Source organism: Corylus avellana, chromosome 11 (assembly GCF_965113065.1).
Source record: "Corylus avellana chromosome 11, dhCorAvel1.hap1.2, whole genome shotgun sequence".
NCBI classification, from domain to species: Eukaryota; Viridiplantae; Streptophyta; class Magnoliopsida; order Fagales; family Betulaceae; genus Corylus; species Corylus avellana.
In genome coordinates, this window is record NC_142500.1 from 1,669,692 (window position 1) to 1,693,455 (window position 23,764).

General features: G+C 36.7%; 4 protein-coding genes across 5 annotated transcripts; 3 read left to right on the top strand and 1 right to left on the bottom strand.

Annotated features, from left to right (window-relative positions):
- Nucleotides 1-1,215: 1,215 nt before the first annotated feature.
- On the top strand, nucleotides 1,216-12,023 carry LOC132165648 (Insulinase (Peptidase family M16) protein). Of its 2 annotated transcripts, XM_059576295.2 has the most exons (21): nucleotides 1,223-1,673; nucleotides 2,472-2,718; nucleotides 2,804-2,929; nucleotides 3,343-3,480; nucleotides 3,588-3,722; nucleotides 3,850-4,107; nucleotides 4,255-4,392; nucleotides 4,488-4,557; nucleotides 4,667-4,880; nucleotides 5,164-5,269; nucleotides 6,902-7,135; nucleotides 8,624-8,788; nucleotides 8,869-9,018; nucleotides 9,104-9,195; nucleotides 9,458-9,539; nucleotides 9,675-9,758; nucleotides 9,841-9,957; nucleotides 10,056-10,166; nucleotides 10,400-10,480; nucleotides 11,116-11,310; nucleotides 11,563-12,023. In XM_059576295.2, the coding sequence occupies exons 1-21, from the start codon at nucleotides 1,465-1,467 to the stop codon at nucleotides 11,638-11,640; spliced, it is 3,030 nt and encodes a 1,009-aa protein (XP_059432278.2). In that variant the 5' UTR covers nucleotides 1,223-1,464; the 3' UTR covers nucleotides 11,641-12,023. The 2 variants fall into 2 exon arrangements, with proteins under 2 accessions (XP_059432279.2, XP_059432278.2); XM_059576296.2 differs by lacking the exons at nucleotides 10,400-10,480; nucleotides 11,116-11,310; nucleotides 11,563-12,023 and having other exon boundaries at nucleotides 1,216-1,673; nucleotides 9,854-9,957; nucleotides 10,056-10,146.
- Nucleotides 12,024-13,765: 1,742 nt separating this feature from the next.
- On the top strand, nucleotides 13,766-16,438 carry LOC132165586 (Ribosomal protein L31e family protein). The gene is made up of 3 exons (XM_059576213.1): nucleotides 13,766-13,856; nucleotides 14,251-14,364; nucleotides 15,964-16,438. Exons 2-3 carry the CDS (start codon nucleotides 14,282-14,284, stop codon nucleotides 16,241-16,243), a joined length of 363 nt encoding a protein of 120 aa, XP_059432196.1. The 5' UTR covers nucleotides 13,766-13,856; nucleotides 14,251-14,281; the 3' UTR covers nucleotides 16,244-16,438.
- A 613-nt stretch (nucleotides 16,439-17,051) lies between these two features.
- On the top strand, nucleotides 17,052-19,976 carry LOC132165719 (F-box/kelch-repeat protein At3g06240). The gene is made up of 2 exons (XM_059576391.2): nucleotides 17,052-18,436; nucleotides 19,696-19,976. Exons 1-2 carry the CDS (start codon nucleotides 17,262-17,264, stop codon nucleotides 19,718-19,720), a joined length of 1,200 nt encoding a protein of 399 aa, XP_059432374.2. The 5' UTR covers nucleotides 17,052-17,261; the 3' UTR covers nucleotides 19,721-19,976.
- Nucleotides 19,977-20,376: 400 nt separating this feature from the next.
- Nucleotides 20,377-23,512, bottom strand: LOC132166168 (histone-lysine N-methyltransferase). The gene is made up of 7 exons (XM_059576941.2): nucleotides 23,370-23,512; nucleotides 23,169-23,230; nucleotides 22,940-23,023; nucleotides 21,784-21,838; nucleotides 21,253-21,388; nucleotides 20,761-20,811; nucleotides 20,377-20,677 (listed from the first exon to the last, which is right to left on the bottom strand). Exons 1-7 carry the CDS (start codon nucleotides 23,461-23,463, stop codon nucleotides 20,578-20,580), a joined length of 582 nt encoding a protein of 193 aa, XP_059432924.1. The 5' UTR covers nucleotides 23,464-23,512; the 3' UTR covers nucleotides 20,377-20,577.
- Between the last annotated feature and the right edge of the window lie 252 nt (nucleotides 23,513-23,764).

Below are 23,764 nucleotides of genomic sequence, written 5' to 3' on the forward strand. Positions count from 1 at the left end.
TATTTTTAGTGTTCTTCGATCTTATGTAGATATTGTTTTCTAAAAAAAAAAAAAAAAAACTTATCTTATTGGTCTCTTATATATTTTTTTAAGAACAATACCAAGTTTCTCTTGGCATTTATCCTTAACAAAAACTTAACTGTGTTTTTAAAACTTACATTTTTTAGTAACACGTTTTAAAATTTATATTTTGAACTCGCATTTTTTTAGAATTATAAACACAAACGACCCTTTATATCACATTAAAGTATTCTTTTAAAAAATTACCAAAAAAGAAAAAGAGAGAAAAACAAAATTTTAAGTTTGAAAAAGCTAGACATATCTCAATTCTCAAGCCATTTATGTTAGGGGTGTTCAAACAGTTATATCTTGTGGTTATTGGCTATAATCGTTAACCGCAACCGCCTTGGGCGGTTATCGATTTTTAAACAGTTATATCGGTTATAAATATTTTTTTTGAAATGTGCTTTTAGGCTTTTTACGTGTTTTGGGCTTTTTTTGAGCTTATTTTAAGGATTTAAAGCCAAAATGTTCTAAAAAATATGGAAAAAAAAATGGTGTTTTTTGGGTCAACCAATATTTTTGAATAATACTTTGAGAGAACGAGGGAATGAGGGATTCAGAGAAATGAGAGAATGATGAGCGCTATGGAATGAGAGAATGAGGGATTGAGAGGCAGTGAGGGACTAGGGAGAATAAGATGAAACCCTCCCTCCAAAGTCATTTGGGATGTTTTATGTATATATATATATATATATATATATATATATAAGAGCAATTAGATGTTATAACCACCTTGCTCGATCCCTAAAATTGCTAACAGTTGGGCATCTTTTGATAAACGATTTTGCCTTTTTTGCTTTACACTATTCATCACACTTTTTTATTTTTTTAATATTCTTTTACTTTTTACATCATATAAATAATTTTTTATTATTATTTAAATAAAAAAATTACTACAAAACAAAATTTTTTCATTTTTCCATATCAAACATTTATACTTTTTTACTTAAAAAAAAAAATTCTTATTTTTTTCCACATCAATCACTTCCTGCTACAGTATCAAACCAAAATCAAAACAAAATCATTTATCAAACGAAGCCCTAACTGCAATTATAGTTAACGATTTTTAATAACAGACTACCAAAGCGGTTAGCGGGCGGGTCGGTTCTTGAACCCCCTAGGTCGTCCGTGCAAAGTCGCTGTTATATTGGCATGCGTGTCAAAGCGATAAAGTGGGAAGCAGCCAATGATGGTGGAGATCAGAGCTCAGTACGTACTGAAATCAGTGTCTTCGCAAGCGTCTGACCAACAAAATATGCTGTTGCTGTAGATTTTTCGGCTTCTTTTTATATATATTTTTCTATAAAAGCAAGACTTGTGGGTACGACTGTTTCGCAGGTTTGTTCCTCATTGGGGAGAGAATTTTCAGTGTGAGAGAGAGAGAGAGAGAGACGAAGAGGGATGAATTTGCTTCCGGCAGAGAATTCCCAGATCGCAAAGAAACATGGGTTCAGGTCGCTGAAGCTGTTAAACGTGGACCAGGACCGCGCTCTTGGAGAACAACCTGTGGGAGTTGACTACGGCAGGCTTGACAATGGTCTCTATTATTATGTCCGTTGCAATTCTAAGCCCAGAATGAGAGCTGCTCTTGCGCTCGCTGTTAGAGCCGGGTAATTTGCTTTTTGTTTGTTTGTTGGGCTGTTTTGGTTTTGATTACATGCGGTTGTGTTTTGAGTTTTGGTGAATTTGATGGCAATTTAGCTTGTTCTATGATGTGGGTTATACTTGATTCTCCTATATACAGTTTATGGGGTTCAACCCCCATTTCCCATTATAGCAAATATGAAAAACCCTTTGGAAATTACAGAGCAATGTAATAATGTGTGGACTTATGCTTTGGGTTGAGAACAATATATGGGATGCCAGCATCGTCTATGAGAGCTAATTGAGCTACATAGGAAGTTATTGAAATATGAGACAATAGAATGTATACATTACGCAAGTGCAATTCAAATTTGGTTTATGACAAATACCCTCTGGAAATAGAAAACACCCATTGATCTCTGGATGAAATAAAAATTTTACTTTGGTTTTCTCATGAAGACTCACTAATCACAATCTCTTGAGTCCCTAAAGGTTATATCAGATTCAGATCCCGCCAGAGAAAAAAGTGTTAACTCACATATGGCGTGTTTACTCAAGCCAGCTTACTGCTACAGATAGTTTTCGTGTCTACTATCTAGGTTGAAGTTCATATATATTCCTTTTGGCTTAAGCAATGGAGTGTTTAAGCCTCTAGGGCTTACTTTTTCAGATTCTTCATCTCTATTCCAATGTGCAGACTAAAGCATACTTTTTAGTTGTTCACCAAGTTTATTTGTACATACATAAATATGCACACGCGCACCCACACATACCCATATTATATTAAGAATGGCAATCAAGCTGATTTATTGGTTTCTTGGCAGATCAGTTTTGGAAGAGGAAGATGAACGTGGAGTTGCTCACATAGTGGAGCATCTTGCCTTCAGTGCCACTAAGAAATACACAAATCATGATATTATCAAGTTTCTTGAAAGTATTGGGGCAGAATTTGGTGCTTGTCAAAATGCAGTAACATCGGCTGATGACACTGTGTATGAGTTATTTGTTCCCGTTGACAAGCCTGAACTGTTATCTCAAGCCATTTCGGTCTTGGCAGAATTCAGTTTGGAGGTATTAACAAAGATTCTGCCATGTTTGGTTATCTGGTAATTTTTAAGTTTTTACTTCCTTTAGTATATTTACTTGTTCCATGCAGGTTCGGGTCTCAAAAGATGATTTGGAAAAAGAAAGAGGAGCTGTCATGGAAGAGTATAGAGGGAATAGGAACGCTGCTGGAAGGATGCAGGATGCACATTGGGTTCTGATGATGGAAGGTTCACGGGTACTGATATTGACTACAAAAATTTTTGCATGATAAGTAATGAATCAATTCATTGTTGAGGTGTCTCCTAGGGTTAGCTCAATCGGTAGGGAACCACGCCTTATGAAGTGGAGGTCACTAGTTTGAATTCCCCTCCCCCATTCCCCTCCCCTTGTGTGGATATGTAAAAAAAAAGAAATTCATTGTTGAGGCTCTTCTTGCTGATATAATTTGCACATTTATTGCATTAAAGAGGCAAAACATTTCTCTTTTCCAGTTATTCTGATGAGAAGATGCACTTATTTTTTGATGAGCCTTCTCTTGTAATGTTTTTATATAGTAGCACCATTTTATGCATACTCCCTTTGTCCCTTCCTATACTCTTTTTATAAATCAATTTTATGTTTTTTCTGAAACTGCCTGATTGATTGCAGTATGCTGAGCGCTTGCCAATTGGATTAGAGAAAGTTATTCGAACTGTTTCTCATGAGACTGTGAAGCAGTTTTATAGGAAGTGGTACCATTTATCCAATATGGCGGTGGTAGCTGTTGGAGATTTTTCTGATACACAGGTTTGATTTTGTTGATATGTAAAATTTCACATTGGAACTATAATAGTATGTTTTCTAGTTAAGGTTTCTTGACAAACTCTCTCTCTCTCTCTCTCTCTCTCTCTCAGAGCGTAGTTGAGTTGATAAAGACTCATTTCGGGCAGAAAAGTTCAGCACCCGAGCCTCCACTTATACCAACATTTCCAGTTCCACCTCATGAGGATCCACGTTTTTCATGTTTCGTTGAATCTGAAGCTGCCGGGGTTAGTGCAGAGTAAATTGGCCTTGTTCATACAAATGTTTCTGCACATTTGAAAAGCACGAGAGAAAAAGGATTTCACAACGAACATGTAAATCTTATTAATTTTATCTTGTATTCATTCAAAACAGTCTGCAGTGATGATTAGCTATAAGATGCAAGCAGATCAGCTGAAGACGGTGAAGGACTATAGGGATTTACTTGCAGAGTCCATGTTCCTTTATGCTCTAAACCAGAGGTTCTTTAAGATCTCTCGTAGAAAGAATCCACCCTATTTCTCATGCTCAGCTGCTGCAGATGTTCTAGTTCATCCATTGAAGGCATATATAATGACTTCATCTTGTAAAGAAAAAGGGACCATTGAGGCCCTAGAGTCAATGTTGATTGAGGTCTGCTTTCTATCTTGTTTTGAGAACTTGCTTTATTTATTTATTTTTTGGCTCCCTCCCTCCTGCTCTCTCTCTCTCTCTCTCTCTCTCTCTCTCTCTCTCGTGTTCAAAATGTTTTACCTTTTAATGACAACTCTTATGTTTCAGGTTGCAAGGGTACGCCTACATGGGTTTTCAGAACGCGAGATATCTATTGTCCGAACTTTACTGATGTCAGAGATTGAATCTGCCTATTTGGAGCGTGATCAAATACAATCGACCAGCTTGCGGGATGAATATTTACAAGTATATCCAAACTGTAGCTTTCTTGGATCTTCTGATTGTTAATTTGAACCTGTAATTAATTATGGCAAAAATATGTCTTTCTATTTCTTTTCCAGCATTTTCTTCGCAATGAACCAGTTGTTGGGATTGAATATGAGGCTCAACTCCAGAAAACTCTTCTACCTCGTGAGTAAATATTATTGCATCCGTAAATGTACTGGTTCTAGGATTCTGAAATAAACCAAGCATGAGAATATACTTGATTGCAATCACCATGGTCACTTTCTATGCATAGATATAATGGCGTCTGAGGTATCCAACTATTCGAAGAAATTACAAACATCGTGCAGCTGTGTCATAAAGACAATTGAGCCTCGAGCGTCTGCAACAGTAGATGATCTGAAAAATTTAATGTTGAAGATCAATATTCTTGAGGAAGAAAGGAACATTTCTCCTTGGGATGATGAACACATTCCAGAAGAAATTGTCAGTTCAAAGCCAAATCTTGGGTAAAGTTTGACTCCTTTGAAGATCAATCTTTTGAACATGTTCTATCATTTAACTTTTATTTGCGTGGACTACTCTCTCTATTTGCTTTGGTTACATTGTCTTTGCCTTTGGATGAAATTTGATAATTTGATGCATTGATATATTCCTTCTATATTCTTTATTAGCCATTAGCCCAATAAGATAGGTCGTTTGTACTATTTTGGAGGATCTCAGTCTATTATGACAGATCACATTTGCAATTTGATTGTCGAATTTAATTTTTCCCAAAACAATTTGCTTCAGGAATATTTTGCGGCAGTTTGAACATCCAAATATTGGAGCTACTGAGTTAATTCTATCAAATGGTATGCGAGTTTGCTATAGGTGTACAGACTTTCTCGCAGACCAGGTACAAAACCGTGTCGATATTGCAATATCTGTAGTCAAAAGAACTATGTAATGAAATTCTGTGAAAGATCTTGTTTGTATTGGCTCCTTAGTGGTCTTTATTTATCCCCTGTTTGTTTATTGTTTCTTTTTTGTTGGTCTGATTTGTTTGTTTATTGTTGAAGTTAAGAACTTATGATTACATTCATAATCATAAATTCATAAATCAGTGCTTACAGCTGGTTGGATATAATTTTGTGTGTATGGGGAGGGGGGAGAAACAAATCATCCAATTTGTAGCCTTCACATATCTCTTTTCTTTGCATGAGGTGAACAGTTATTATTATAAAAAGCTAATTGGATTATTCTTAAGGTGGGTATAAGATGAAATATCAGTGTACTATAGACATATAAACCAAACCCTTAAAGGATTGTGATTTGAAATGGAAAGAATTAGTGGATTTGTGGATTGGCCAGGTCAACTATGAAAGGACAAATAATTTTGGGAAGAATGAGTGGTTTGTAGTGAGAGAATTAAAGCTTGACTCTTGGAGTGCTCAGTCTTATTGTGAATTTCAAGCCTTTGATATCATGTAATTTCATTTTTAGACTAATTATATGGCTATAACATTTGCGATTAGAGCCTAGAAAGAGATGGATTTGAAGTATTCCCATGCCTGATACCAGCAAGGTGGACTAGGTTCCTTTCTAGTCATTTGGAGAGATAAATTGCTACTTGTCCCAAAAATTTAAGTTCATAGGAAATAGTGAATTTAATCATTTAATCAATATTCTCATACTCCCCCTTATTTGGATTCACACTCGCCCTCAACAAGAGGGGTCCAACATGTGAAACTTTTTAACTTTAAATGGGAGATAGAGGGGTGTTAAAGTTTGAATTTATGACCACCTGTTTTGATAGCATGATTAATTATTACTTATCTCACAAGTTTAAACTGAAAATAATTTTGAGTTTAACACTTAAAAATCAATATTCTTGTAGAGAGCAAGTCTCCATCTAATGTGGCGTTCTTAAATTATTGTACACAGCAACGCAAGAGATCTGGAAATCAGTCTATCATTTTTGGAGGCCATAGATTACCTTATATGTGGATTTGGGGGGTTAGGGTCACTTGCTTCACTGTCATTTGCATGGGCAAATGAACTTGATTCCATTTTAGGTTCAGTCTTCACTGGAGTTATTGGAGGTTGTAGACCGATGTCAAGTTTGAAAACTAGAGGAACTTCATTTTCAATTTCTTTTTCTCCTCCTTTTACATTATGCAATATTTTGTTATTCCAAGGTGCATCAAAAAGGAGACTAATATTATTGAGAAAGCTTGAAGACTCATGTGGATAGGCATTTATCTATTCTCCATCTGGGTTACTGTTGCAATTAGATTTATTATTATTTTTTTCAAATTATTTGGTTCTAAATGAGAGTAAAACTTGTTTCTTGTTGATGCTATCTGGAAGATATAGGGCCCTTGTTCTATACTTAATGGCTGCTAACTATTCTTGGACCATCAAAGTGATTTTTTTTTTTTTTTTTAATTGGATGATCAAAACTTGAGCATGACTTCATGTGCTATATATAATTCTTTTTAACTTTTTTTTTTTTTTTTTTTTTTTTTTTTTTTTTTTTTTCCAACAGGTTATCTTTACAGGCTTCTCATATGGAGGTTTATCAGAACTCCAAGAGAGCGAATATTTCTCTTGCTCGATGGGAACAACCATTGCTGGCGAAATTGGTATATTTGGTTATAGACCATCAGTTTTAATGGACATGCTTGCTGGCAAGAGAGCTGAAGTTGGTGTGAATCTTGGAGCATACATGAGAAGTTTCTCTGGTGACTGTTCACCGTCAGACTTGGAAACTGCCTTGCAGGTTTGTTTCTGTCAGTTAATCATGCCCAAAGTCTCATCTAAAAGAATAGGGGATTGTAAAAGAATCTGTCACAAATCTTTATAAGTAATCATTAAAAACAGGAAAAATGAAAATTAGTTCCTAGGTTTTTTTTTTTTTTTTTTTTTTGCAATTTTAATTTAATCTTCGAGTTTACAATTTCAGCAATTAGGTATTTAAGTTTTACCTCAATTTCAAATAAGTCCTTCTATCAAGCTGCCATCCAATTAAATGACGCCATACCACGTCAAATTAGTAAATCGATGACATAGTTCGCGTTTGACACCTCATGTGCCAATTATATGTTCCATATAGGAAATTATCTTAAATTACAAATCTATTCTGAATTTTTTTTTTAAAAAAAAAAAAAGAAGAAGAAGAAAAAAATCAAAATTAAAACTTCAAAAAGAAGATGATGACTGCTATGAGGAGTGGCCAGCAGTGAAAGGGGGTTGCCACCTCCCTTTGTGAGGGGAGGCACCCCCTCACAGGAGAGGGGTGGCTCCTACTCTCCAGCAAGGGCCGACCGCCCACCTCTCATCCGATGAGTGACAGCCATCCTTCACAAGTTCCCCTTATAGGAGAGGAGCAACTGCCTCTCCTTTGCAAGGGGAGGCCTCCCCTCACAACTGTCACCCCTCTTTTTATTTTATATTTTTTTAATTCAAGGTAGATTTGTAATTTAAGATAATTTTTCATGTGAAAATTATAGTTGGGACATGATGTGTTAGACGCAAACCACATGTTATCAACTTAATAGTTTGACATAGCATGCCATCAATTAATTAGACGACAACTTGATGGAGGGATTTGTTTGAAAAGAAGGTAAAACCTAAAGACCTAATTGTCGAAGTTGGGAATCCGATGACTAAATTGAAATCTCAAGACAACCTGGGGACTAATTTTGAATTTTCCCAAAAAAATTAATCATAATATTTCAATTATGTGTATCCATATTTGAAAGTGATATGTTGGTGCTCTTACTTGCTGAGGTTAATTAATGGCATGCATGGTGGATATGTTGTTTTTCTTCCTTTTTTTATGGTGTGGTGGGGGTAAGGGAGTTGAATGATATGAATATGCATTCGAAATTATTCAGTGAAGCGTGCCTCCAATAAATTTTATCTATCTAAAGGGGGTTTAAGACAGTCAGGTTTGCCTCTGTTACGTAATGATTGTGTGCACTTACTTGTATTTGCGTACTGGCAAACTTGTTGTTAGTCTCATTTCTAAGTGTGAACTCAACCCCTAGTTCCTTCGGGCCATAATTTGAATTCTTCTTTGCCCTTCTGGCCCATAATTTGATCGGATGAGACACAAAGAAGTTGCTGGCTATTTTGCCATCCCTCCCTCCATCCATATATGGGTTTTAAATGGTTGCTTGATCTTTTTAGTTTTTTCTTTAATCTTCTTAATATACTACAGTGAAGGTGTCACACCTGTCATTTTTTATTATTTTTGCTCTGGCAGCTTGTCTATCAACTATTTACAACAAAAGTAACACCAGGAGGAGAAGATGTCAAAATAGTGATGCAAATGGCGGAAGAAGCAGTTCGTGCCCAAGAGAGGGATCCTTACACTGCTTTTGCAAACCGTGTGAAGGAGCTCAACTATGGAAACTCCTATTTCTTTAAGGTGCGGCTGATTTCCTGCTTTAATCTTTCTGATTCAAGATAGGTGTGCTTCTAAATTGGGGTTAATTTCTTCTTTTGCAGCCCATTAGAATAAGCGACCTTCGAAAAGTTAATCCGTTAAAAGCTTGTGAATATTTCAACAACTGTTTCAAAGATCCAGCAACTTTTACTGTTGTGATTATTGGCAGTATTGATCCTACAATTGCACTTCCCTTAATATTGCAGTATTTGGTAAGCAGTAGCTTTTTTGCAATTCTACTTAGCTCTGGAAACAGTAATTATTCCATGTTAACTAGGTTCGTGATGCTGCATGCAGGGTGGAATACCAAGGCCTCCTGAACCTATTATGCATTTAAACCGTGATGAGCTCAAAGGCTTGCCATTCACTTTTCCTTCAACCATAATTAGGTAATCAGCACAGTGAAGTTTTTTTGTTTTTTTGTTTTTGTTTTTTTTTAACTCTTTGAAGGGAACAACCATTCACCCCACCTCTCTCTAACTGGTCTCCCAATTTTTAATCCTCCTCCTCTTTGTTGTTATCTTGAATGTTGTTGCTTTCGTACCTTTCTTTTGACATTTGAAACATCATTGGAATTGTCCTGTGTGTGTGTGGATGCATGTTTTTTCTTTTAGAATTCCAAGCCCTGCTAACCATTGGATATGCTTGTAGAGAAGTGGTCCGCAGCCCCATGGTGGAAGCACAATGTTCGGTCCAGTTATGCTTTCCCATTGAGCTGAAAAATGGAACCATGGTATGCAGCTCTTTTAGATAGATCAATTAATTGCTCTTGTAATGGATCGCCCGTCAGGCCTTTTTGACATTCATTTTACTGATGGTGATAATGAGTTTTCTGTTGGAAAAACAAAAACAAATAAATAAATGGCAGGTGGAAGAGATTCATTTTGTTGGGTTCCTGAGCAAACTTCTTGAAACAAAATTAATGCACGTTCTGCGTTTCAAGCATGGGCAGGTGAGCATGCATGCCAGTTTGTCTTTTCTTTGATTGTAATATTTGTTGGCCTAATTTTTATTTAATTGGCTCATGTGCCCAGATCTACTCTGCAGTTGTTTCGGTATTTCTTGGTGGAAATAAACCTTCGCGAACTGGCAATGTTCGTGGTGATATTAGCATAAATTTCTCTTGTGATCCAGCAATCTCCTCAAAGCTGGTGGGTTTTTATTATCGTAATTTGTTCCCTTTTTTTTTGTTCTAATTATTGGGTGGCCAATCTGCTCACTATCTAGGTCTTGCAATATTTCTTATCAGGCTGATCTTGCTCTGGATGAGATATTACGTCTTCAAGAGGAAGGTCCTTCAGATGAAGATGTTTCTTCCATCCTAGAAATTGAGCAAAGAGCCCATGAAAATGGACTTCAGGTAAAATCTTATTTACAAATTTGAGTTTATACAATTATGGTCCATATGGTTGTCAATAAGATGGAGTAAAAGCTATTTGATTACTGCTGTTCAACTTTAATTGTCGTAAAACTTTGAACATTCTTCTCATTTGTTTTGGGCAATCATCCAGAGCATTAAGGTTCATGGATGTGAGAGGTGAAAGCAATTTACTACCATTCACTCGCTGTTGCTGATTGCTTGTGCTTTTTCAGGAGAACTACTACTGGCTTGACAGGATTTTGCGCAGCTACCAGTCGAGGATCTATGCTGGTGATGTCAGCACTTCTTTTGAGGTTGGTGGCTGTAACCTTATTGGCTACCAGTCTATGTTGTAGTTTGCAGTTTGCATAGAAATGTATTACGTTTCTATAGGCCTTAAGGTGCAAGAATATGCAGGGCTAACAATATATGGTGAGAGATAAGACTTGCATACACCTGTTTTTCTTGGTTTCTGAACTGTATCACACAAGAATTCTGAGCATCTTCTGCACCAATAATGCGTTATAGGCATAGAACTCTGGATTTTAAGTTTAACATTTTTTTAATTTCTCATAATTTAGAAGTAATTCATACAACTGTTCTGGTTTACATAAAAATTAGTTCATTCTGTATGTTAGTGGGGTAGGAATTCTCACCTTCTACAAGAACAAGTGACAGTATGGATACTTCTCTAAACAGTATTGTCACAGTATCTGAATAATCACGATTTAGCATGCACCATGCAATCATGTTTCTATATTTCTTTTACAAGATGATAGAAAATGTAATGCTTGGGCATATAATTGCAGCAAGCATGCACTTTGTATTCACGTCATGCCACCATTTATGCGCAGCGATTTTTAGCGACAATATTATGATAGAAAGTATATTTTACTTCTTCTTTTCTTATATCTGAAGTAATTAATTTGTCATTATTTCTCTGATGCAGATTATAGATGAAGGGCGGTCAAAAGTTAGATCAACACTGACACCGCTAACAGCCCAGTTGGCACTCCAAAGGATACTGCCTTATCCTTGCACAAGACAGTACACTGTAGTGATTCTAATGCCCCAGGCATCTCGCTTTAAGTTACTAAAATCATTCCTCCGATCTTCTCTGACCGGTTATCGCAGTGATGCAAAGGTCAGTTATGATTATGCTGGTTTTGCCACCACTGTGTTTCTAGTGCATATGCCTACAATGTGACATTATTCTCCGAAAGTTCTTTAACCTTCTCAATACTTATAATGCTAATTTTTTCCCACAGTTGTCACAGAATTCCTCATTTTTTAAATTGACTATATATGGCCTCATATGCATTGCTTTTACATAGGTATCTCATATTTCTTCCGATTTTTTTGAAATTTAATACATTAGTTATGTTTGTTGTGGCAGATTTTGGCAGGGATTGCTGGTCTCACAGTTTTAGGTCTTAGTTTGTGGAGATATTCACGGAGTACCCTAAAATCTTAGGGTATTTATTAGGGGACTTCAATATCTTTGGGAAGTATGAAGATTTCCAACAGAAATCATGATGATTATTTCATCATTGCTGGCAGATGTGAGGTATCACTAGTAGGTCAGAGGAGAAGTAACACACACAATGATATATGGCCTCACTGATTGAAACATCTATGTATATCCATTTTTTATCTGGCCAGCTCTATTGGATGTACCATTTGTTCAGAAGAATGTGGTGCTACACTTGTATTATTCATTGCTGAACAAATGATTTTTAAAGTTGTGGACAAGAATAGGTCTCATGAAACTAGTCTAAAGACTCCATAACATTACAGATAATTTGTTCCAATAGGATGGAAAAATGCTTTTAATACAGCTTTTACTACGATTCTTTATGAATGTTACAATATTTGAATGGTGAAAAAAATTAAGCAACAAAATTTGACAGATAAATTTAATTATTTAGTAACTGACCTGTTAAATGTTACAATGATCGGTGATGCTTGGCCCAACTTTTTATAATGGGGGGTCTTTCCTTTTAGGGTGAATGAAAAGAGTACGTGGCGTGCGAGTGCAAAATTCTTTTTCTTTTTTTTTGCATTAAAATATTAAAAAAAAAAAATTTCCTTCATGGCATGCTAAGTATGCCGTGTACTCTGAATCACAGCCCTTCCTTTTAATATGTTTGTACATCACACCGGTAGGTGGCTGAGTCACTTGACAGCACTTTCAATGCATGTGCCAAATTGGTTTCTGTTAGTGCCAAATTGGTTTCAATGCAATGAATGATGCATTTCATTTCAGAAAACACACTACTATTATTTGTTTATATCATAAATTGGGTCTAGTTTGAAAATAATATTTTGACTCCAACATGCTGATAACAAATACAATGTAGTGATTGATAATATTAAATTACAATAACCATAGAGATAAACACTATCAAACACCATTCATTTAAAGCATCAACACAAGATTTGTTGACGAAGAGAAAACCATGACAACACAAAGTAAAAACCTCTTCAAGATTTGTTGACAAAGTTGACAAAGAGAAAACCATGACAACACAAAGTAAAAACCTTTTCGGGACAATCAAACTTAAGAATCACGACACAAAATCTCTTTGACCCACTGGTAGACTTCTTGTTGATTTTCAAAGATGCAACACCATGGTTTGATCAAGCCCAATATTCTTCACTTCAACCAAGCAATTCGTCTTGGCACACAACCCCATGTATCTTGGGTATCAACACAATCACGATATTTGGTACCCGAAGATGTCTCTCAACTCCTCTTAGATGCTTTTGAATTTCGTGCTTCGGAGAGATACCAAAGAATGAATAGAATTGATCTTTTAAAGATGATCTACTTCATGGACATTTACTTCATTGATCCAAACATCACAATGAACATTTACTTCATGGACCTCTTCATGTTCGAACACTAGCTGCAGTCTGTGTATGTGTTTCCTTGGAGAATTTTGTACTTTTTTCAATGCAGACCTAAATACACAACTACCCATGTCCCAAATAAATATAAACGCATATTTTAAACACCAAATGAGCCAACATAAAGTCTAACATAGTGAACTTAGGCATTCTCTTTGTTTAATAAAAAAAATGAAGAAACAAATAACTTGTCCTCTTTTTTTTTTTTTTTTGAAATGGAAATAACTAGTCCGTAGATTTAAGATATAACTGACATATATTTTTAGAGCATATGAAAATTGAAAATGAATATCAAAATTATATGTTTTAAAAATAAATATCAGTTTAATAGGACTGAGTTAAATAAAAATAATAATAATAATCTACAACCCAACTTCGCTCAACACAAAATATCAGATTTTATATATATAATATGCCCCCCCCCCCCCCCCCCCCCCCAACAAAACCCAGAAAGTTACACTCCGGGTTGGGTCAGGCTGCACCTATCCTAAGTACCCGGCCCACGCTTGCCTTATTCCCAGGGTCAAAAGCCCCAGACAGAGAGAGAGAGAGAGAACCAAAAGGAAACAGCAAAGAAAGCAGGGGGCCACCGGCCCACCGCTGCCATAAGGTTAAAAACGCCATTTTGCTAGACTATGAACAAATTAAAAAAGAAAAAAAAAAAACAATTATAGACCTTTATTACGGTATGCGATGTAGGGTTTTGGTTCTAAGTTTTTAGTTGAGCACCCACCTCCGCTATCGCTTCTCTCTCTCTCTGCACCACTCGAAGCCCTCAAGGTCTCTCTCTCTCTCTCTCTCTCTCTCTCGCTCTCTAAGCGCTTAGCTTAAGTGCTTTACCCACTGTTTGATTGCTGAGAAAAACCCAGAGAAAGAAAATGAAACAATGCTCTGGATCTCATGTTATCTTATTTTGCAATAGGTTTTTTTCTTTTTACGATCCCTGCGGTTTCCCAGCAACCAAATGATTTGACTATCCTTGAATTTCTATAAAGCTCCTAGTTTACCTTTAAAGATTTATTTTTATTGTTGGTTTTTTTGTTAAAGATTATTTTGGTTATGCTTTGAAATTCAAATGGTTTTGGGTGTGTATCTAGGAAAAGCTTCTTATATTTCAATGGAATTTAGGCTGTTGTGGGAAATATAAAATGACGAGTGTGTGATTGAATGGCAGGTAGTCCGTTTGAGGAGAAGGGAGAGTGAAAATGGTGGAGAATACCAAGGGGAGGAAGGAGGAGGTAGTTACCAGAGAATATACGATCAACCTCCACAAGCGCTTGCATAGCTGGTAACACTTTTTTTTTTCTTCTGCCTTTTGTTTTGATCGTTTTAAAGCTTTCTTATGTGCAATTATCATGTTGGGTTTATCAATTATGTGTTATGTTGTTTCTTGGTTGTATAACTTGCTGTTTGAGTGGCTTAATGTTGTGTTTCTACTTTTTTCATTGAGGTGTAGGAACACGGTTAGGGGGTTGGGTGGTTTTCACATGTCATGGGTTATTCGAGGTTGTCCAATCTATGAAATTTCGATTTGGATTTACGTTTGGTTAATGGATATAGAAGGTGGCCATGCTATGAGAAGTAGGTTGAATTATCCAAGTACCGTTTGACAATGTACGTTGGGAACACTTTGGTGATTTGTTCCTTTGAGTGCACTATTCCTTAGCTGTACCTGTCTTATACGGAGGCCTTTGGTGGCCTTTCTTTTTCCGTTTACAGTGGAGGGTAGTGAGTGAAGTCATTCCTCAGCAGCAGAAAGAAACCTTTATGCAGTTGGGGTGGTGATTAGATAAAGGATTGGAGATGGAAAATTGGGGGTTTGATGATGCTGACTGGCTTTCTAATGCTTGGTAATGGGCAGTGGTTCTGATAGTCATAAGAAACTTCGTTAGTTGGGTATTTAGTTGGAAGGCTTCAAGTGTAGGTTGTGAGATTGTGGTGGATGTCGTGGCAGAGGTGTCTGCTGGCAATTGTTCACATGGGCTTTTCTCTTTGGTGGAGAGGGGGAGGGGGGGGGGGGGGGGGGAGGCAGTCATCACAATATGGTGTGTGTGTGAGAGAGAGAGAGGGGGAGGGGTTTGATTGCTAGGAAAAGTGTTTGTTTAGGATGAGGTTGTAGACCATGGTCACAATGTCAGATTCCCTGCCAAATTCTGATAATTGGTTGGGTGCCTGTCTGAGGTCTTGGACCACTAAATACTCTCTCAGTCATGGAGTGAGATTCTGAGTTTATGTTCACTAAAATTTTCTAAGTAATAGTTGGTAATGTACATAAATGATCTCCCTCTCTTCGTGCCTTATTCCCCATGGGCTAGCTGTGGTTGTTGATGGAGAACAAGGGCTGGTATAAACAATGGATGAGATAATGTTTGCTTAACTTACACATGCACCAGACTTGAACCCACGACCTCTTCCCTCCATCTTGCTACAAATAGAGTAAGTACCATTTGAGCTAAAGCTCATTGGTCATTTTAATTAAGCGACATTAAAAACAAGGGGGGAGAAGCACATTGGTTGGTGTTTTAATGCAAAAGCTGTATTTCAATGGTTCATCTGTTATTGCTTCCGTTGCTGAAGCAATGGTGATTCCCTCAGTTTGTTGCAATGCATGTGATGGATATGCATTGCATGTTATCATGATGACATAGTGATAATAGTCACCAACTATTTTCACCACAACCATTGCGTTTACCCCTTTTAATGTAAGAGGTGATGTGGTGGTAATGTGAAATTTTATGATTCAACATATTTCAGTTTATTCCAAGTTTGCATTATTACATGGAAGACAGTAATTGTGCAGAACTGTACAATGAATATAATTACTATTTCTAAGATTATGTGAAGGGATCTAAGTAGATTGTTTTCTACTATCATTCTTGAAAAACAGCACATTCAAGAAGAAGGCTCCCAAGGCAATAAAGGAGATCAGAAAGTTTGCACAAAAAGCTATGGGAACGAAGGATGTCAGAGTGGATGTGAAGTTGAACAAGCACATCTGGAGCAGGGGAATCCGAAGTGTTCCAAGGAGGATTAGGGTTCGCATTGCTCGAAAGAGGAACGACGATGAAGATGCAAAGGAAGAGCTCTACTCTCTTGTCACCGTTGCTGAAGTCCCACCAGAGGGACTTGGGGGTTTGGGAACGAAGGTCATTGAAGAGGATGATTGATTTATTAATTATCTGTTATAAGAAAACTTGCTGTTATAAGGGTGGTGGTTTTAGATGAGAGTTTGTCTTGGCATTTTAAGTTTTATGAATCAGACTTGTTTTTCCCGATTTACGATTATTATTGCTTGTAGAAGAATCTCAACTTGGTTATTTTATCTTTGGTTGTAGTGAATGCAGTTTTTCCAATTGCTTCTATCTTGTTGAAAAATCCTTTGCATGAGGTGATGGTGGTACCTTATTATGTACTTTCTTTGGTTGAGATTGGGGAGGGGAAAGTGAAACCGGTTAAAATGATATGAGAAGTGTTAGGGAGTCAAACAAATGAACCCAAAAATTTTTTCAAACTGACGTGGTAAGGGTTTTTAAATTAAAAAAATAAATGCAATTTTCTCTCTCTTATCAATCAATATTATAAGATAATTGTTGAATTAAAATATAGTTTTTAGTATTAATTACTCTTAAAAATAGGAAAAACTATATTTATTTCCTTGTAACTATTACTCTTAATGAAATACCCCCTTAATGTTTTAATTTTTGTAATATCATTTTCATTCTATTTTTGCCTTATCCCATTTGACCTTTTGAGCTCGCAAGTAGGAAAAGCTGCTATTTCTTCGTCTCTTGTCCCATCCATCAATGGATTTATAAAGTGAGATCACAACGTGGCACGTAGGCTTTCTTTAGGAATTAGGAGGATGAATATGGCGCATAGGATTTAACAAATATGGTAGCTTAAGATTTAGTCGAATCTTCTCCGCCTGTGAGAGATAAGATCTTCGAAATCGCCGCTAATTGTGCCGGCTGCCGAGTGTTTCCTTTTCTTACCTCCATTTTCTCGTCTGAAACCGTGGCGTAAGTTAACGCTTTAACAAACGCGTGACTCAGCATGGGGATTTTTACGTTATCCCAAAACCAAAATGATGGTATATATAAAGGATAGCGCTGCGTATAAACTGTGTGCTGTACGATACCGGACAAACATACCACCCTCTCTGCGTGAGAAGCTGTGACGAAAGGAATGGCGGCAAGGCAGGCAAACCAAAGCGAGACGGCCATGGCCGCCACCCTTCCCTACGAAATCATGGAGGAAATACTTTCAAGATTGCCCATTAAGTCTTTATGTCGGCTCAGGTGCGTTTCAAAGCTATGGCGCTTTCTTATCTCTGACCCCCACTTCATCAAAATGCACCTTAAACGAAGATCAATGCACAAAGTCTTTATGTCGTTTATCTATCGGTGTAAGATCCAGTTTTTTGACTACGAAGCCTTATTCAATGGCGATGATGACCAAAACTCTGCTGTAAAGAATCTTCAATTACCAGTTGAAACGGGTTCCATCCGTTCTGCTAAGCTTCTGGGTTCTTGTAACGGGTTGTTGTGTTTAGGCCTAGGTGAAAGAAACGTCATCGTATGGAACCCATGTATAAGAGAGTACAAGAAGCTACAAGAACCCCAGGGCGAGGGAGATGGTTCTTATGGTTTTGGTTATGATTCTTGCAATGATGATTACAAGCTAGTTAGAGTAATTCGTGGAAATGGATCTGAGAAGATGATCAACGTGGATGTTTTCTCGCTAAAAACCAGTTCTTGGAGGAGGATTTGTTATGGTGGGTGCAAATTTGATCTTCTTGATCCGATGGGGACCTTCTTCAATGGGTCTGTTTATTGGCAAGCAAAACATGGAGGAGATACAGATAGAATGGCGCTGATCGTTTCCTTTGATCTTGTGGAGGAGAAATTTCGTGAGTTGCCAAAGCCTGATGGGAGTTTCGCTGCAGGGCCGATGCTGGGTGTTCTAGGAGAGTGTCTTTGTGCGTGTTGTTCTGAATTTAGGAAGGGTGTTGAGCTGTGGGCAATGGAGGAAGAGGGAGCAGAGGTGTCTTGGATTAAATTGGCCAATGTTTCACGACGGACGGAGCCGGCATATGTTCTTGACTATTCGATACCGTTATGCTTTGCTAAGAATGGTGAAGCTTTAATCCTCCAAGGTGGACTGAAAGTGGATGCCTACAATTTGCAGGAAAACCGTTGTAGGAGGATATTCATTTCCCCATATGAGCTTTCTGAATTTGATGGGGTTTTGTATCTGGAAAGTCTTGTTTCACCAAATGCTTATGATGGTGCTCATGGGTCAATTCCAAGAACTGGGGGACATTCTCAAGAAAAGGTAGAGGAAGTGGAAGTGAAAGAAAGGTAAGATTTTATATTGTGTTTTATCTTCATTTTTCCCTAATCCCATGATGTTCCATTCAAATTCCAGATGACTGTTATTTCTGAATTTTTTTTTTTTTTTTTTTTTTTTTTTTTTTTTTTTTTTTTCTAATGTGTGGTGCACTGTATTTTGGGGTGATTAAATTTTTTTAAGTGTCTTGTTATGATTAATGGAACTTAATATTAGTTTTTGCTTTCTGAGTATAACACTATGTTTGGTATTGATTTTTCTGTTGTTTTTTGTTGTCACTTCATCAAGAGATTCAGTTTCCCCCAACCCCTGCACATAGAGGATTCTTTCCTTGGTATTAGATCAGGTCCTGCAATTTCTTTAAGTTTTTTTAATTCCCAATGATTGTAGCCTTGCATATCCCTTTTCTCTAATTAAACAGATACTAGACGACATAATATAGACAATCTTTCAAGACTTATAATGTGTGTGTGTGTTTTAGTCCTTTGTTTGCTTAGATATTCCTTCATCCATATAGCAGAATATGAATTATTGGTTTCTTTAAGCAGACAGTGATTTGCAATGAGTAATCCCTATATATGTCTGAAAGCAATCTATGAGTTGATGAGTTTAACTAGGCTTTTCATGCCCCATTTTTTATAATGTTTTTGTTCTCATGCTCATTTAGACTAAGAATCTTGATCTTTCAAACAACGGAAGATTGTTCTGATGGTTGTTAGCTTTTACTTCATTTTGAAGAGAAGAAGTGAATCTTACTTATCCATTGATAATGTAATAACATCACTCTTGTTCATCTCATTTTCATTTATCGTTCTGGCATGCGTTAATAACTTTTTAAGTACGGATTAAAGGCACCATCACCATCACCATATATAGTTGTATACAGCTTTAAACGTATTGGAGGTTTGTATTACATTATTTTGCATACATGTTATATTGTTTCATATACAGGTGGAGCTAAAAACTTCTCTTTTTATTTGTTGTAATAGAGGAAAAGGAATGCAGGAAATGTTAGACAATCTCTAGGCAGCTTTAATGGGTTATAGAAGTTAATATGCCCTTTCATGTAGGCTATTGACATAGTGAACTAGAGAAAGAAGTTTGTCTCCCTTATGCTGTTTCATGTTGTTGGTTCATTCTGGAAGGAATCAGTCTCAAGTCTAAAATATAAACTTACTTTCAATTTGAGTGTGTAGATGTATTCTTCTACTTCTTTTCATTAACTTTTTTCATTATTAATTTGTTGTTTTAAATTTTCTTTTGGGTACAGGTTGGAGAGGTTTGACCTTGGTTAGCACTTTAGCAGTGCTTACAAGGAAGATGATGACGAAAATGAATAGGAAGAGCTCTACCCTCTTGTTGCTGTTGCTAAAATTCCAATGAGTGATTGTAGAGATTTCCTTGAAGAATCATTCTCTAAAGATTACATGGGTTTTGGCTATAGTGTTGAGTGGGTAGTTCTTTAGATACCTGGTTTCTTAAATCTTTTGATTCACGACTTTGATACTTTCAGTTGGTTGTAGTTGAAATAGTTAAAACCAATTCTAATGCCGATAAGAGTACTACAAATTTTACTACACCCTCTTTACAATCTGACATAGACATAGTAGTTATCCTACATTTATCATTTCAACTACTAAATTAACGTCTCATATGGCTCGTAATGCCGCATAAGCATTTGTAGAGGTATTATAATAAAGATGGTAGTACTTCTAGCATTTTCCTTTTTAAGGTTGCATTCTCTCTCTTGCTGGATCTTCATTTGTAGAAGATGCCGCCATTTTAGCACACCATTGTTGCCGTCTTTAGGGCTTAAAAGGCAAACAACATGATACTTGTCTCATTTCGACAAACACCAACTTGAATTCTAGATTTATATGGTGAGATGATAGCCAATAGAAGTTCATCATTTCACATGATTTGTTCGGAAAAAAAAAAAAGACCAAACCTCTACATCTAATTAATCAATTCTGTATTTGCTTTTAAATACTAAATTGGGGTTTGTTGCTTCATTCAGAATTTAGTACATCCACATCAAAAACTTAATATAACATCACACATCACTGGAGCCATGTCCTTCACTCCTTCAGTCTTTTCCCGTATCTCTTTGAAAATCTAGCTCAAACTCCACTACAGCAACCGCAATTCCCTTTCAAATGGCTTTATAAGCATACATATAGCCTCGAAGCTTTCTAATTTCTTCTGATGACTCCGACAGTAGATGATCCACGTACAAACACATTCCAGCTCCACTGCAATTCCCATGCATGTATGTGTATTTCTCAGTGAACAAAATGTTACACACAAATGCAGAGACAAATAAGCTATAACATACCTAACAGGCCCGAATGGAAGCCAGATAACATCCCACCGGAACTTTGACAATCTACCACCCAAGGAAGTATCAGATAAGTATACAGATGATTGCAACTTAACATGTTAGAACACAAAGCAGGATATAAATACTAAAACACACTTCACCCAAAAAAAAAAAAATCATTTTACTAGGCCTGGAGAACCTAAAGCTGAACCGTTATAGAACACAATTTCTGCAGCTCAATGCACACAAATTGAACAGTGAAGAGTGAAACACAACTTAATTGAATGAAGATTGAAAGAAGCTTTGATTGAAAAAGGAAAAAGAGAAAAAGCATTGGAAGGCAATGAAGCAAAAGAAATGAGGGGGGACAGAAGCCTAGAAATTTTTCATCAACAGATGCGCAGTGCAAAATTTTCTCTAGTTTGTGTTTTTGAAATGGTAGTATTGAAAATTGGTTGTAGAAATAGAAAATGCACCAAGAGAGAATATGTACGAAATTAGACATACCTCAGCATGTAATATAACCAGAAAACTGCCAATATAATGCCAGCAAAGCACGAGTACCACATCCATTGCCTATGATGCTTCGAGTTATGAAGTAGCCCTATGATGGCCAATGAACATGCTAAAACAGCTAGCCAATCTGTGCAAATTTAAAATCGAGAGTTATATCAGAAAAGAATTTAACAACAATTGTATGAAACATAACCTCAGTCACAATATCTGGTGTCAAATTTCCTCGCTTCTAATAGTAACAATACAGAGATTAAAGACAAATGATGTGTTAAGGAACACAGAACAAACTGTTGCCTGGCCACCCTTGAAACTAGTCCAAACGCGCACATCTCATGAAACAGTGAATTTGACTGATAACCAAGACTGGGTAAGGTAGTAAAAGAACCATATATGCAAGGGCCAAAAAATAAACACTGAACGAAAAGCTAGTTGAACACTTGATATTAAGGCTCTCCCACAATAAATGAAATGCAATCAGCCAAAAACAAATGCAAAAAGATGGTGATAAGCAGAGAAATGAACCTGCAGATATAATCATCCACGAGTCCACCTCCTCCATGAAGTAAGCATGATACCTCTGTTCATCAAAGAAACAACGGGTTAAAGTTAATTGAACAAATGCCAATTTTAAAAGCAAAAAGTCATGAGATGCAATATGCAATTATATAGCCCCTAGTTTGAACTCTGTAGTATTAAGAAATCTCTGGAATGCCAAAAACAAACAAACAAACAAACAAGTTCCAAATATTTACAAAATTTGATATAATAGTGTAATACACAGCATTTTCCAACACCCTAAGCTGTTCAATTATCCAAGCCACCAACCTGATCTGAGGGGTTCCAACCTTACCGGTTGGCTCGAAGGTCAGAACCCTTTCTTTTATTTCCAACTGACATTGGGTTAGAAGTCAGAACTGAATTGAACCCAACGATTGTTTTACTTCAAAATGTCGGTCACCAACCTCTAAGCCGATGTTGTCAGTGTCGGCTCAACTCAGCACCTCCTAGGGTGTGGGTCGCCTTGAAGGCACATCTAACTTCTAACGTCTGTTGGGTCGGAAGTTGGAGAGTGAACACTTCCGACCCAAATGGATTGGTACCCACACCTAACACCATTATCAGATCATGTTTCTAGATTAACACACTTTGTTGTCACAAATTTTGTAAAATCTACCATTTATGACAACATAACCAACAGCTTTTGCATGATTCTAAAAAACGTAACCATTATCAATGATTCAATAGTATATTTGTGGTACCCCATTACTTCCCACATTGGTTGAATGGACTGTGAAAACACATATGTACCCAATGATTCTAGTTAACACCAATTATAACTTTAATTAGTCTAGCACCATGGCTAGTACTTTTCCTGGACCGTTATGTATGTATATACATAGAGAGAGAAATGCTAGATACTATAATTTTATCTAACAGTGTTCGATGTGACACTCTTAATCAACTATTGGATTTTTTAATTTATTTAACAATGATTAATCTAAGAATTAGTTAGGAGTGTCACATCAGTATTGTTGGATGAATGTTAGAATTATAGTCTCTATTACGTTTGAGGTCATAAAATATGAATAATGAACTAATGGTTAGAATTTTAAGAACTCCACCATTGAGTTGCCCTAAGCCAAAAAGTTTGGAAATAGCGTAATGAAGGATTCCGTACCAGTTCCCATGGAGATGAAGCCTGCTGGAAGATGGAGTACACAAGAAATAGCGCAAAACAAAAGAGAATTGCTGCGAACAGACGCTACCAAAAAGACACAAACCAAAACAAAAAGAGTAAATTGGATTTCATTATTCGGATAAAAAGAAAATCAAGCAAAGAACAGAACGTGAAACATTAAGTGGAGGCCCATTTCTGTTTTTTGAGAAACGAAAATCATATAAAATACCCTCCATAGACGACTCTGTTGAGATTGAGTCTTTTCTAACGATCGAATCAACTCCTCCTGTTCTGCAAAATTATACGCTAAACAATTAAAAGCTCCCAGCAAGTGAAAACCTCCAAATTCAAAAATTGAATTTCTTTTCTCTGCTCGCAATTTCTCCGCAATCAACGCAGATTTAAACATGAGAGAGAGAGAGAGAGAGACCTTGGGTGTCCATGGGACGAGTATCATCGTGAGTAGGAAGAGAGAAGTCGTCGTCTTCATGAGATTTTCGCCATTTTCTGGTCAGCTTATTCATCGTCACAATTAACTCCCTCTGACCTCCACTTTTCTTTGCACCGAACGAAACCGTGCGGTGTTCGGGATGGTATTCTTAAATGTTGTACACACGGAGATTCCAAACGACAACGTAGAGTGAACGTGTAACACTTCCTCCTTACCCACGTGCAAGTTTTGCACAATGCAAAAAGCGACTGCCGTTTTGGAGTACAGAAGATGTACAAACCTAAGCTAAATTTCATGATAAAATTAAAGTAATGCTACATTTTATAAATATTTATCACACCCGTGTTATATCAGCTGACATGCCGTATTTTAAG

Bases quoted from the DNA above. Each gene is read 5' to 3' on its own strand.
- LOC132165586 (XM_059576213.1), top strand. From the start codon at position 14,282: ATGGTGGAGAATACCAAGGGGAGGAAGGAGGAGGTAGTTACCAGAGAA. The intron at 14,365-15,963 runs GTAACACTTTTT...CTTGAAAAACAG, and splicing joins CACAAGCGCTTGCATAGCTG to CACATTCAAGAAGAAGGCTC.
- LOC132165648 (XM_059576295.2), top strand. From the start codon at position 1,465: ATGAATTTGCTTCCGGCAGAGAATTCCCAGATCGCAAAGAAACATGGG. The intron at 4,108-4,254 runs GTCTGCTTTCTA...CTTATGTTTCAG, and splicing joins TAGAGTCAATGTTGATTGAG to GTTGCAAGGGTACGCCTACA. The intron at 9,196-9,457 runs GTAATCAGCACA...ATATGCTTGTAG, and splicing joins TTTCCTTCAACCATAATTAG to AGAAGTGGTCCGCAGCCCCA.
- LOC132165719 (XM_059576391.2), top strand. From the start codon at position 17,262: ATGGCGGCAAGGCAGGCAAACCAAAGCGAGACGGCCATGGCCGCCACC. The intron at 18,437-19,695 runs GTAAGATTTTAT...TTTTGGGTACAG, and splicing joins GAAGTGGAAGTGAAAGAAAG to GTTGGAGAGGTTTGACCTTG.
- LOC132166168 (XM_059576941.2), bottom strand. From the start codon at position 23,463: ATGAATAAGCTGACCAGAAAATGGCGAAAATCTCATGAAGACGACGAC. The intron at 23,231-23,369 runs GTCTCTCTCTCT...ATAATTTTGCAG, and splicing joins TCGTCCCATGGACACCCAAG to AACAGGAGGAGTTGATTCGA. The intron at 20,678-20,760 runs GTATGTTATAGC...TGGGAATTGCAG, and splicing joins CTTCCATTCGGGCCTGTTAG to TGGAGCTGGAATGTGTTTGT.